The 12233-nt window shown below is 40.4% G+C and overlaps 1 protein-coding gene across 1 annotated transcript; it reads left to right on the top strand.

Moving 5' to 3' along the window:
• The first annotated feature begins 3158 nt into the window (after positions 1-3158).
• Positions 3159-9780, top strand: LOC127664696 (serpin B9-like). Its single transcript, XM_052156822.1, has 6 exons — positions 3159-3326; positions 4435-4572; positions 5005-5122; positions 6628-6770; positions 8175-8330; positions 9368-9780. The coding sequence occupies exons 1-6, from the start codon at positions 3159-3161 to the stop codon at positions 9773-9775; spliced, it is 1131 nt and encodes a 376-aa protein (XP_052012782.1). The 3' UTR covers positions 9776-9780.
• The last annotated feature ends 2453 nt before the right edge of the window (positions 9781-12233 follow it).

Genomic DNA, 12233 nt, shown 5'->3' with positions numbered 1-12233 from the left:
TTGTGTCTTGGTCTCATATAGCTTTATCCATTGCAGTTTTAAATGCTTTTTCATTAAGCAACTAAATAATAAAAGATGGATCTTTCTTAATTATAGGTTGTAATAAGGATTACTGAGCAACTTTGTAAGATGGTGTCATTATTGAGAATCCACACAAAAATCACAAGGAAACTACTGTTGAGACACTGAGGCCATGCTCTCCCTTGAGACCACATTGTGCTTAGGTTTATCTCATCCTCAATTTTCCTGCTGGGCCTCCCCTTGTTGTATTTAAATATATATGGGTTGGCTTCTTCATAAACCCAATTCTGCTTCATATAGGCTTCTCCTGGAATTCCTTTCATGGCAAAGTCAAGAATTGTGAACTGACCACACTTAAATTCTCCAAGAACTCAATCCACTGCAGGTGGCATTGGATAACACAACTCTGGTCCATGCCTATGTCTCTGACATCTGGAAACAGTAAGGATGAGCTTTGGAAACATTAGATTAGTAACAAAAGACCAAAATTATTGCTATATATTTCATTCACCAGTACTGCTCATGAGTTGGAAAAAATCAGAAAATGATCAGTGGCTGTCAGGCAAGAAGGGTGGGTGAATATGATTCATATTGATAATGGACAGCAAACATATACATCAGGAATTACATGATGATGACTGTTATATTCCTTTGTAAGAATAGTCAAAGCCAAGGAATGTATTCTTTGGAGGACAACTCAATATGTTGAGAACCAGGTTTTCTGATATAAATGTGTATCTGTCTTGGAACATAGTCCCTAAGCTATCACCAACATGGTCAAGTGAACAAATAGCCCCAGGATCTAAAACTCCTCCTGTCCAGGAAATCTTATGTTAGAATCTGGCCTCAGAGTATACCAGGAATGCACATACTTCACAGACATACAAGGCAGGCAAAATACCCCCACACATAAACAACATAATTTTAATTTCAAAAAATTAAAGAATGTGAGGCACATAAGATGCAAAATTCTAGATCTTTTCTGTTTGAGGCATGTGAATTCAGTGTACCCTATTCATGGATAGAAGGAACAATATCCAATACTAATTTTCCTCAGTGTCTCTTGCTGGCCTTTTGCATGGAGGAGTCCTCTAATGTGGTAGTCTATACGTAGCAGTTGGGAAAGTCTTTTGGGAGTTAACAACAGGATTCAGCATGTGGATTTGGACTAATGTAGACAAGACAGGACACCTGGAGCAAATATCTTCACACCTGAATGCCTTGCATGGAGAGAGCCTTGGGCTCAGCTATAGTCACAAGGTGTTCTAGACATCCTGTCGACCTTCTACCTTGATTCCTTGTCAGCCAGAAAACCAAGGATCCTATTAGTTTTACTTCTTCCAGGGCTGAAGCATTCCCCAACCCCGAGTCATTCCTATCCTGAAGAGGCCAGAACTTCATGAGGCCAGCCCATTTCCTTCTACCACTAGCCTGGGTCCCTGAGCATGATGTCTCCACCCTGAAGTGAATAAAGGGAACAGAGTAAGCAGCTACGCTCTACTCCAGGGCCATAGACCATTGAACACTGCTCTGTGAGACCACAAACATTGGAGGTAAGGTCACTTTGCTCAACCTAGGGAAATGAGACTCCTAAGGGACAGATTTAGAAAGTATAGAATGAATCCAGGAGATGGAACCCTGGATCTGAAAGTTAGGAAAAGAGACAGTGTGAAGTTTGATCTGGTGGTTATTCACAGAAGTGACTGTTCTACAAACCCCAGTAAGGACTAGCAATGAGGTTTTTCTTAAGCCTGGAGTCCAGAAGCTATATTAGCCAATCTATGTCAGGATTAGGTATTACAAGATCTCAATGGCCTTTTCCTAGTGTCATCTGTCCTTCTTCCTCTTTGGTCCAATCACTGAGCCCATTTGACTACCCATGCCTTTTAATGAAGGATCTGAAAAATCACTTGCTTTTGTGCACATTAAAGGTCAGCAAGCTCTAGTCCATCTGAGCTCTGCTCCCTCTCTTCAAAACCATTTTAAAATTACTCACCCCATGTTGTCTGAGCCACCAATCCCTACTTTTATTCTCAGCATGATTTCTCATGATTTAAAATGATATGCCAGGCACCTTCCTTGCCAAGGCAAAACTCTTGACTTTAGTGGAGGCAACAGTGTGGTGAGGTGATATCACATAAGATGCCCAACCACAGGGTAAGTCACTGAGATAAAACAGCCACCAGGACATTCTTTTCAAAGCCTTGGGAGAGGCTCAATGAGAGAACTCCAAGGATCTAGGTATATTCTCAGAATGCTGTGTCGTTCTGTCTAAAGAGTGGAAAGAAGTATGTGTTGGGGTGTTTTGAGGCTCCCTGAGCATTTGGCCTGTATTATAGCAAAGTAGGAAGAACATTGGAACACACTTCTAGGGATCAACAGTCATGTGACAGTGACAGCACAGCCAGGGAATGCACAGTGACTCAGAACTGGGTTAAAGTGTCAGGAGAAGTCACTTGGTCTGAGAAAAAATGTCCATTCATCTGGGCAGGGAGGGGAGCTCTTGAGTAAAGCGGCCTGGGTGCTTTCAGCTGATGCAAGGTCCCTGTAAGCCACTGTAAGGGAATGTTGCCTGCTGCACAGCACAGCAGATAACACCAGCCTATCTTAGGGTCTCATTCAGCATCCTGTGGCAACTGGCAGTTGTGGAGGGTACTGTCTAATGCATGCCTGGGTATCTCAGAAAATGTCTTCACAGACCTAGTCCCAGATGCAAAAATGCTGGAGCCAGGCTAGAGGGTCTAGATGCTCATGTTCTATTCCCCTGGTTTCTCTTTTATTCCCTTTCTCTTTATCCTTGAAGCAACCTTCTTTGGAAGAGAGGAGCTAGTCTTTATGGACTGAAACTAGGGCCTGCCCTACAGCTTGTTCTGTGTATGCACTCCTGATGATCTTTCCTTCTATCTATGCACATGAGTAAGAAGCTAGTTTTGGTTCCTTGTATGATCACACTTAACCTAATAGCCTTAACATTCAAAGGACTGTAATACAGAATGAATTTTTCAAATCCACCTTGAAGCAGTTATGAGCTATGAAATGAAAACCAGAAGTAGAATCTCATATTTTCCTTCTTCAGAACACTGAACCTTCAGCTCTGTGTTCAGTTCCATTTCTCCTTTCTCTCCAGTCTCTGCATCATGAGTATGATGTCTGAAGCAAATGGCACCTTTGCCATCCATCTCTTGAAGGTGCTCTGTCAAGACAACCCTTCAGAAAATGTGTGTTATTCTCCTGTGAGCATGTCCTCTGTGCTAGCTATGGTCCTCTTAGGTGCAAAGGGAAACACTGCAGTCCAAATGTGTCAGGTAAGTTCCCTGCCAAAACCATACCCATATTTGCACAAAAATGCACAAAAGCTGCTGAGAAGGATTTTTTTAAATGTTAATATTGGCACTAGTGGTGCCATATTGACTCAGCTCATGAATTTTAACTTGACATTCCTTGCCCTGATGATAACATCATGTGGTTCTTTAACCGAAAGCCTCGTAGATGCTAGAAAATCGCTAGGCTTCTTGCTTGTAGACCCAGCCAATCAGGTTAACAGAAAGACAGCACTGTTTATCTAGATAGTTTAAACGTTGCAAATGGAACTGTTTGTGGTTTTACTCACATGAAAACTGGTCCTGAGAACTGTGCAGGATTCTAGCTTGGCTCCCAGCTTGATTCTCGTCCCCTGCATCCACCATTAATCAGTCTTGGAATGTGTGTTCAATAAACAAGCAAATTCCAACTGAGATTGTTGTCTGAGTTGTTTGTGAAGCTAGTTATGAACCCTAAGAAAGGGATATCCATACACCATTTGAAGGAGCTTGAGTTAAAGAGGAAGGAAGACTGAATCTCCTCTAGTAACATGGATTTAGACGCAATGAGTTTTCCCAAGTAATAACTTGCAGGAAACATAAAATATTTCATCGCAAATTCACTTAGAAAATTTTGCATAGTTTATGCTGGGCCTGGTGCAGAGGCATTTAAGCCCCACTATTAAGGAGACTGTGATAGAAAGATGGCAAGTCCAAGGTTAGCCTGGACAACTTAGATTTAAATAGAAAGTTCTTTTGGTTTTTATTGCTTCATTTTGTTTTCAAGATGGAGGAAGTGGGTTGTGATTACAGCTGAGTGGCAGAGCTCTTGCCTAGCATGATTGAGAATGTTGGTCAGCCACAAGTACTACAATGGACAAAAAGGATGTTGAAATTATGGGAAAATTGGTTGCTGCACTCTATCTTGCTTTTAGAGCAACAGATTTATAATTCTTCCCTGGGAGGAAGGTCAATTGCTGCATTTATTGTTTCAATACCAGCCTGTCTTGCATCAGAACCACATTTACATGGCAGCCTGAGCAATCTTGGAAATTCCTTTGCAACTAAAAGTTTCATCCCTGGCCTAAAAGATGTTTCATCTTTTCCTCCACAGACACTTCATTTAAACCCAGATGAAGACATCCATCAGGGCTTCCAGTTGCTTCTTCATAACCTGAACAAGAAAAACAAAAAGCACTGCCTCAGAATAGCCAACAGGCTCTTTGCAGAAAACACTTGTGAATTACTCCCAGTAAGTTGTACCAGTAGAAAGATAACTTATATCCCAAATGCTTGTTGCTTTAGATACAAGGGGAGAGACCCCAAGGAAACTGAGAAATGTAAGGATTAAGTACTAGCCACTTGTAGGTGGAAACCTGCATTTCAAAGGCTGGGTCAGGAGAGGGTCATGAGTTCTGAGACAGCCTAGGCCACATGGTGAGACTCCCCAACCTAAACTTCATCAAAGACAGTAATTCTATTATGATATTCTTAAATATTTCAAATTTGACAACTTGTAATTTATTTATGTTTCATAATTCCCACTTGCAAAGTCCTACTACCTGAAGATTTTTGTTGTATAAACTGATATCTTCACTCATTTAATTTTGCTTTATGTTACCATATTAATGCTTGTTGAATTTTATTTTTCAATATCACTTCCCTGAACATTTTCTCTCCAAAGGCCTTTAAGGAGTCCTGTCTTAAATTCTATCACTCGGAGATGGAGCAGCTCTCCTTTTCCGAAGCTGCAGAGGAGTCCAGGAAACACATAAACTCGTGGGTCTCCAAACAGACCGAAGGTCAGTTCACATCTCACAGTATTGTCCTTTCTATGTACCCTTCTGTCTTCTTCCTTCCCTCCCCTTTCTTTACTTTCCCTTCTCCCCACCATGGTCTAATCTCACCCTTATTTCAGAGTCAAATTGATGCAAACTAGCTGGCCACATGGTATTATTTAGAGCTCAGGAAATTCATAGAGGTTCTATTCAGACACTTACATTTTAAAACCAGAGATGGCTCCTATATTTTAAGTAGGACAGAGGGGCTGATGTAAATGTCATAAGAGCACACGGGGCTAATTTTCAGACTAACACTTTGCCTTTGAAGACATGAGTGATCTGCAGTATTACAGGACATGGAACTCCATCATTCCTGACACAGAGGTTCATGGATAGACCTTCTGCCTTGGGACTGCTTCTTAGTAGAGCCTGTGTTCTCTCAGCTCTTACCATTTTACCTCTGAAGAGAACTCCTGTTTTGCTTCCACAGTTCCTGCATCTATTTCCTTACTTACATTTGATGATATTAGACTTGATTTCCCTAAAAGGCACTGTCAGAATTGCTGAGTTACATTAAACTAAAAGAGCCTCCAATTTGGGGTTGAACCTTTTATGATTTGATGTCAGATGTGACAGGTTTCCAAAATTGGTCTTTGAGATTATTGAAATCATTGTGATTTGAATCTTTCAGATGTCTCTGGATCACCTGATACATTCATATTTCTTCTAAAACACAGAGAGTATTTGAATTTTTCTTGCATTCATCAATTATTTGTCTATTTGGTGTTGGATTCTTATGTCCTCTTGAGGTCAGATGATGGCCTGATCTCAACTATTGGGTTCCAGTGTCAGCTAAAAGTGGCAGGTGCAGTGATGTGAACAAACCAGATTTTGTCACCAGCAGGGAGTGAAGACAAGCAGAGAAGCAGTGTTGCTTCTCTCAGACCTTCATATATGGCTGTACAAGAAGGATGATGTCCACTCTGAGATCTTCCTATGCATTAGTTACTCTTTCTGGAAAATGTGCTCATAGACCCGTATAGAGACCTGCCTCTGAGCAGATTCCAGACTCATTCAATTTTCAAACTAGCATTAGCCACACCAGGGGCTACCATGGTTCCCTCCCAACCCCTCCAACAGTTTTGCTTACTTTGTTCTTCATCTTGAAGTCTCTTTTTCTGCCTTTCCCAAACCTGATTTCCTTGAGGGACTTACAAGGAATGGTCTTCCAGTGTGTGTGACCTCAAGTCAAACATGGCTGCTAGTGTTTTGATTTGATTTATTTTTTAATATGATGAACAAATTCAGCAAACTTGAAAAAGTGATTCTTTGATCTGCTCAGATGTAATATCAGTTTATGTCACACATCTACACACAAACACACACACACACACAGCACACACAAACACACACAAATACATACATATATATATGTGTGTGTGTGTATATATACATACATACATACATACATACATACATACATACATATATATGGAACCTGAATGAACTCTCTGCTTTCTTCAAAGGTAAAATTCCAGATTTATTGTCAAAAGACTCAGTTGATTCACAGACCAGGCTGATTCTTGTCAGTGCCTTATATTTCCAAGGAACATGGTATAAATTCTTCGAAAAAGATAGCACCAAGGAAATGCCCTTTAAGATAAACAAGGTAAGGAATAGTATCCAAAAATTCTTCCAGTAGAATGAAGAAACTGCAAGGAAAATTTTAATTGTGAATGTGTAGCCCAGGACTCCATGGTATATACTGCATATCCTGTGTAGGAAACTGGCCTAAGAAGAAAGAAACTTTATTAAAAGAAATTATAGGAACAAAGAATATTTCCTGTCTTTGTGATTGTGCATTCTATGGATGGCTCACACACCTTCTGATCATTTCTCATAAAAGAATAGTAAAATTGATTTTCATTTAAGTTCAAGAATGCCAAAAATGAGCTGCTATGGTAATTTAATACATGTATAGAGCACAAGTAGCAGTGGAAAGTAATATACAAATATTTATACAGTAGAGTTTTTATTAAATTTAAAATTAAAATTATAGATCTATTGATCATTATAAATAATTGTTTATTTTATCATAATTAAACAGTATTTATAGCTTTTTATTATTGAATAGGATGGTTAAATATCTCTTCACATTAGAGTATAGTATCAACTTACATAAATATTAAAGTATTTTGCCCTATCACTACAAAATATAATTTAATGCAGTTTTCAACCCCATAAATCTTAAACTCCTCTAAATCAGAAATAGGAAGGGTCTGCAGTGCCATTCTCCTCTTCAGAGGCACCTGCTCACCAATACTATCTCTGACTCATTAGAACCTACCTCCTAAAGGTTTGGCCTGCTCCCAGTACTGCTACCATGTGGATGAAAGCTTTGGAACAAGAACATTTTAAACCCTAGAAGGGCTTTAAAATATTAATATTTGCTGGCATAATTTCTCTTGATGCATAGCATCATCTATATCTCATCCCTGTCCTCGTGGCTGCTTTTGCAATATGACACATGCTACAACCAAAATGGAAAGAACTCAACAGGGAGAAATTGTCTCCATACATTGGTCTAGACGTAAATCTGTTGGGAACTTTCTTGATTAATGATAGATGGAGCATGTATCAACACACTGTAGTGATGCCAACTCAGGGCAGGTGGTCCTGAGTTGAGTAAAAATGGAGGCTGAAAAAACATGAAGAACAAGCCAATAAGCAGCATTCTTCCATGGCTGCTTCCTAAGTTCCTGCTCTGACTACATTTTATGACCAAATGTGATCTGAGAGTCCTCATATGAACCCTTCTTCACAAGTCCTTTTGGTCGTGGTGCTTGATCACAGTAGTAGAAACCCTAACAGAGGCAGGCCAATATCTGCATTCACTCAATTATGTTAATGAAAACAGGAAGAGGCTGAAAGACTTTTCAGAAGTGTACCCTGGAACATGAATATTGTTTTCAATGTGAGTGTAGAAAATACTGCTGAAATTAACTCCTGCTGATTTAGGAACCTTCTGACTTCTCTCAATTATATATTTGATGCTATGTATTCATCTGTTCAGAGGGAAACAAGGCCAGTGCAGATGATGTGGCAGGAAGACACATTTTACCATGCCTATGTGAAGGAAATCCAGGCACAAGTGCTGGTAATGCCCTATGAGGGCATGGAGCTGAGTTTCATGGTCCTCCTCCCAGATGAGGGTATGGACATCAGCAAGGTAAGCCAGGAGATCTGTGGTATTCACCACTCCAAATATCTTTGAGAATAATCCAGTGTTCATTTGTGTCCTTATTACAACAGTCCTCAATGTCTTCACCCTGGCATCTGCCTTTTGAGGGGATAGTACTCACAGACAGAACTTCAAGCTGTATGCAGGCACAGGGATTTGGGATCAAAGCACTGTCCAAGACTCCCATCATGGGCTATGTGCTCTTGTCACATGCCATAACTTCGTCACTAGAATAAGTAATGACGACCTAATAGGAGGAAATCAGGACAACTCAGATAAAAAGTTAGCACATTACTTGGAACATAACCGCCCTCCATAAATTTAACCCATATATCATGATCTTTGTTGGTATCTTATTTTAATATCTGAGAGCAGAAAATAAACTGAAACAACATCCCATTTTAACCTACCACTGTGGAAGGGAAAGATTGAAAACTGAGGAGGGCAGAGTCAGACAAGTCATTGTAACATTGTTGGTCTTCCCTGCATCAGGAAGTCCCACAGTCTGCCAGCCATCCTCTGAGTTGTGGATAGTAGAACTTGCATAACATAAAAGGTCATTATAAGCAAAAGAGTTCCCGGACTCTCAGCATCCAGCTCTGTAACTGTGGCATCACTTCAATAGAGTATGGGTTAGCTTTTCATCAGCTCCTTTCTTTTCTAATACTTAATTTCTATGTAAGCAGCAATGATTTACTATCTTTGAAACTAGGTCTAGTTTAAGAAAAAAAAGCAAATAGAAATAAAAACAGTAATCACCTGGATAGGAACACTTGTCAGAGTAAAGGATGCCTCACAAGTGCTTTAGGAGACAACAGTCAAATCTTCCTACCCTGTCCTGCTTGTCCGCCATTTCCATTACAGAAGCCACAAACAGGTTATCAGGATAGTGGGGCATACTGCATGCCCATTTGAATAGGTATTGCCTGTATATGATGATGAATAGTGCTATGAGCAGGGATTACCTGTGTGGCTCTGATAGACTTCAACTGTGAATCTAAATGTCTTTAATTCTCATTTGTCAGGTGGAAAACAATCTCACTTTTGAGAAGTTAACAGCCTGGACCAAACCAGAGTGTATGAATTGCACTGAGATTCACGTTTATATACCAAAATTTCAACTGCAAGAGCAGTATGATATGCAGACCCTGTTCCAACATTTGGGAATGATAGATGTCTTCGATGGGAGCAAGGCTGACTTATCAGGAATGTCTACTGGGGAAGACCTGTGTCTGTCCAAATTTGTTCACAAGTGTGTGGTAGAGGTCAATGAAGAAGGAACAGAGGCTGCAGCTGCCTCGGCTGGAAAAATTGTATTTCTCTGTGCTTCTTCTTATACCCCAACATTTTGTGCAGATCACCCCTTCCTTTTCTTCATCAGGCACAACAAAACCAACAGCATCCTGTTCTGTGGCAGGTTCTCATCTCCATAAAGACACATTTATTATGTGTGGAGACTTCTCTCTTAGCATCTCCACCACGCCTCACCTCCAGCATCTCTGCAAGAATGGGCAAGTGGGTGGAAACCAAATTCCAAGATGAGGCATTTTCTTCCTTTCAGTTTGATCTAATGGCAACCACATTCAGCTCTCCCTACCCTGATATTCATTCTGCTCTTTGCCAGGTCAGAGGACCACAGAGTGTTATGGTTGCCTTTCTTGTCTAGGAGGCAAAGATAATCCTAATGATAGCCTACAAAGTTCTCTAAGGTAACCCTAAATAAAGCCCCCGGTCAATCTGCAGACAAACCATGCCAACAGGATAGGTTGTCCTTTCCTGGTATCACAGCTCTTGCCATCACTTGCCTTAATCTGATTTTATCCTAGTAAATGCTTCTGTGGGTGATGACTGCTACTGCCATCTAGCCCTTATGCACATTTGAAATTCATTTTCCTTTCTACCCACTACTCACCAGGTATGTGTGCAATACTGTGTGAGTTAGGGGACAGGTGAAGACAGTGTAAACCTCTACCAAATGGCCTTTTCCATCTGGTTTCAATTTACTTAATTGTCATGACAACTAGCTTGGGGTACCATATGTCCTCCATGCAGAAGTCATGCCTGTAAACTACCATGATTCTCTGTCACTACCTGTAATAGCCACATTCTCTGAAGTCCTTAAAGGCATTTCAAAATAAATCTTGTTTTCTCACAAAATATTGTGCACTTTGAACTTTAATTAAACCAAGTGATTTTCTGTTAACTTTATACATCATAGATTCTCTTACAACTAGGCTTATGTCTGTAAATCTATGCCATATAGCCCACACTATTCCAGTTATAGGAGGCATAAGTATTTTCAGTGGGTTAGAGTGTCATAATGGAGACATGGCTCACAAACTTCTCAGAAGTTTCGAGAATTTGCTGCTTGTTCAGAGGTCCCTGGAAAACTATTTACCACCCACATGGCTACTGAACACTTCCTCTATCAAAGGTTTCAGGGATGATTATGTCCTCTTGATTTTTTGATTAGATATATTCTTTATTGACATTTCAAATGATTTCCCCTTTGCTACCCCCCCCAGAAAATCCCATAAGCCATCTCCTCTCCCCATGTTCAACAACCACCCCAGTCCCACTTCCCTGTCCTGGTATTTCCCTACACTGCTGCATAGAGCCTTTACAGGACCAGGTGCCTCTCCATCCTTTGATGTCCAACAAGGCCATCCTCTGCTGCCTATGTGTCTGGAGCCATGGGTAACACCACATATACTATCTGGTTGATGTTGTTGTCCCAGGGAGCTCTGGGAGTACGGGGTGCCTCATATCTTTGTTCCTCCTATAGTGCTGTAAACCCCTTGGTTTCTTTCTCTAGATCCCCCATTGGGGACCCTGTGCTCAGTTCCATGGCTGGCTGAGTGTCACCCTCTTACATGTCATGCACTAGCAGCGCCTCTCAGGTGACAACTATATCCTGCTCCAGTCAGGAAGTACTTATGGTCATTGATAATAGTGTCTGCGCTTGGTAACTGTATATGGGATGGATCACTAGGTGAGGTAGTTTCTGGATTGTCTTTCCCTCAGTCGGGGATCTACACTTTGTCTCTGTATCTCCTTCTGTGGGTATTTTATTCCCCCTTCTAAGAAGGACCAGTATATCTAAACTTTGTTCTTCCTTCTTCTTGGGCATCATTTGATATGTGAATTGTGTCTTGGGTATTCCAAGATTATGGGCTAATATCCACTTATCAGTGAGTGCATACCATGTGTGTTATTTTGTGATTGTGTTACCTCACTCTAGATGATATTTTATAGTTCTATCCATTTACCTGAGAATTTCATGAATTTGTCCGTTTATTTTTTTTTAATGTTGGTACCACCAAATTATTTTTTTATCTTTTTTATTGAGTATTTTCTTCATTTACATTGCCAATGGTAAAACCTTTCCCAGTTTCCCCCCTCCAGAAATGAACCCACACACCTATGGTCACTTGATCTTCAACAAAGGAGAGGAAAATATCCAGTGGGAAAAAAGATAGCCTTTTTAACAAATGGTGCCAGTTCAATTGGAGGTCAGCATGTAGAAGAATGTGAATTGATCCATTCTTATCTTCTCATACTAAACTCAACTCCAAGTGGATCAAGGACCTCCACCTAACACCAGACACACTGAAACTACTAGAAAAAAACTGGGGAAGACCCTTGAAGACATGGGCACAAGGGAAAAGTTCCTGAACAGAATTCCAATAGCTTATGCTCTAAGATCAAGAATTGACAAATGGGACCTCATAAAATTACAAAGTTTCTGTAAGGCAAAGGACACTGTTAAAAGGACAAAACAGCAACCATCAAATTGGGAAAGAATATTCACCAACCCTACATCTGATAGAGGGCTAATATCCAATATATGCAATGAACTCAAGAAGTTAGACCCCAGGGAACCAAATAACC

This window comes from Apodemus sylvaticus, chromosome 14, assembly GCF_947179515.1.
Source record: "Apodemus sylvaticus chromosome 14, mApoSyl1.1, whole genome shotgun sequence".
In the NCBI taxonomy this organism is placed as follows: domain Eukaryota; kingdom Metazoa; phylum Chordata; class Mammalia; order Rodentia; family Muridae; genus Apodemus; species Apodemus sylvaticus.
The sequence above is the reverse complement of the archived record's forward strand: the minus strand, read 5'-3'. Positions and strand labels throughout refer to the sequence as shown.

What these genes read in the sequence shown, in the direction of transcription:
- LOC127664696 (XM_052156822.1), top strand. Translation starts at nt 3,159, where the DNA reads ATGAGTATGATGTCTGAAGCAAATGGCACCTTTGCCATCCATCTCTTG. An exon ending in ACACTTGTGAATTACTCCCA is followed by an intron (nt 4,573 to 5,004) that starts GTAAGTTGTACC and finishes TTCTCTCCAAAG; the next exon opens with GCCTTTAAGGAGTCCTGTCT. An exon ending in AGGGTATGGACATCAGCAAG is followed by an intron (nt 8,331 to 9,367) that starts GTAAGCCAGGAG and finishes CTCATTTGTCAG; the next exon opens with GTGGAAAACAATCTCACTTT.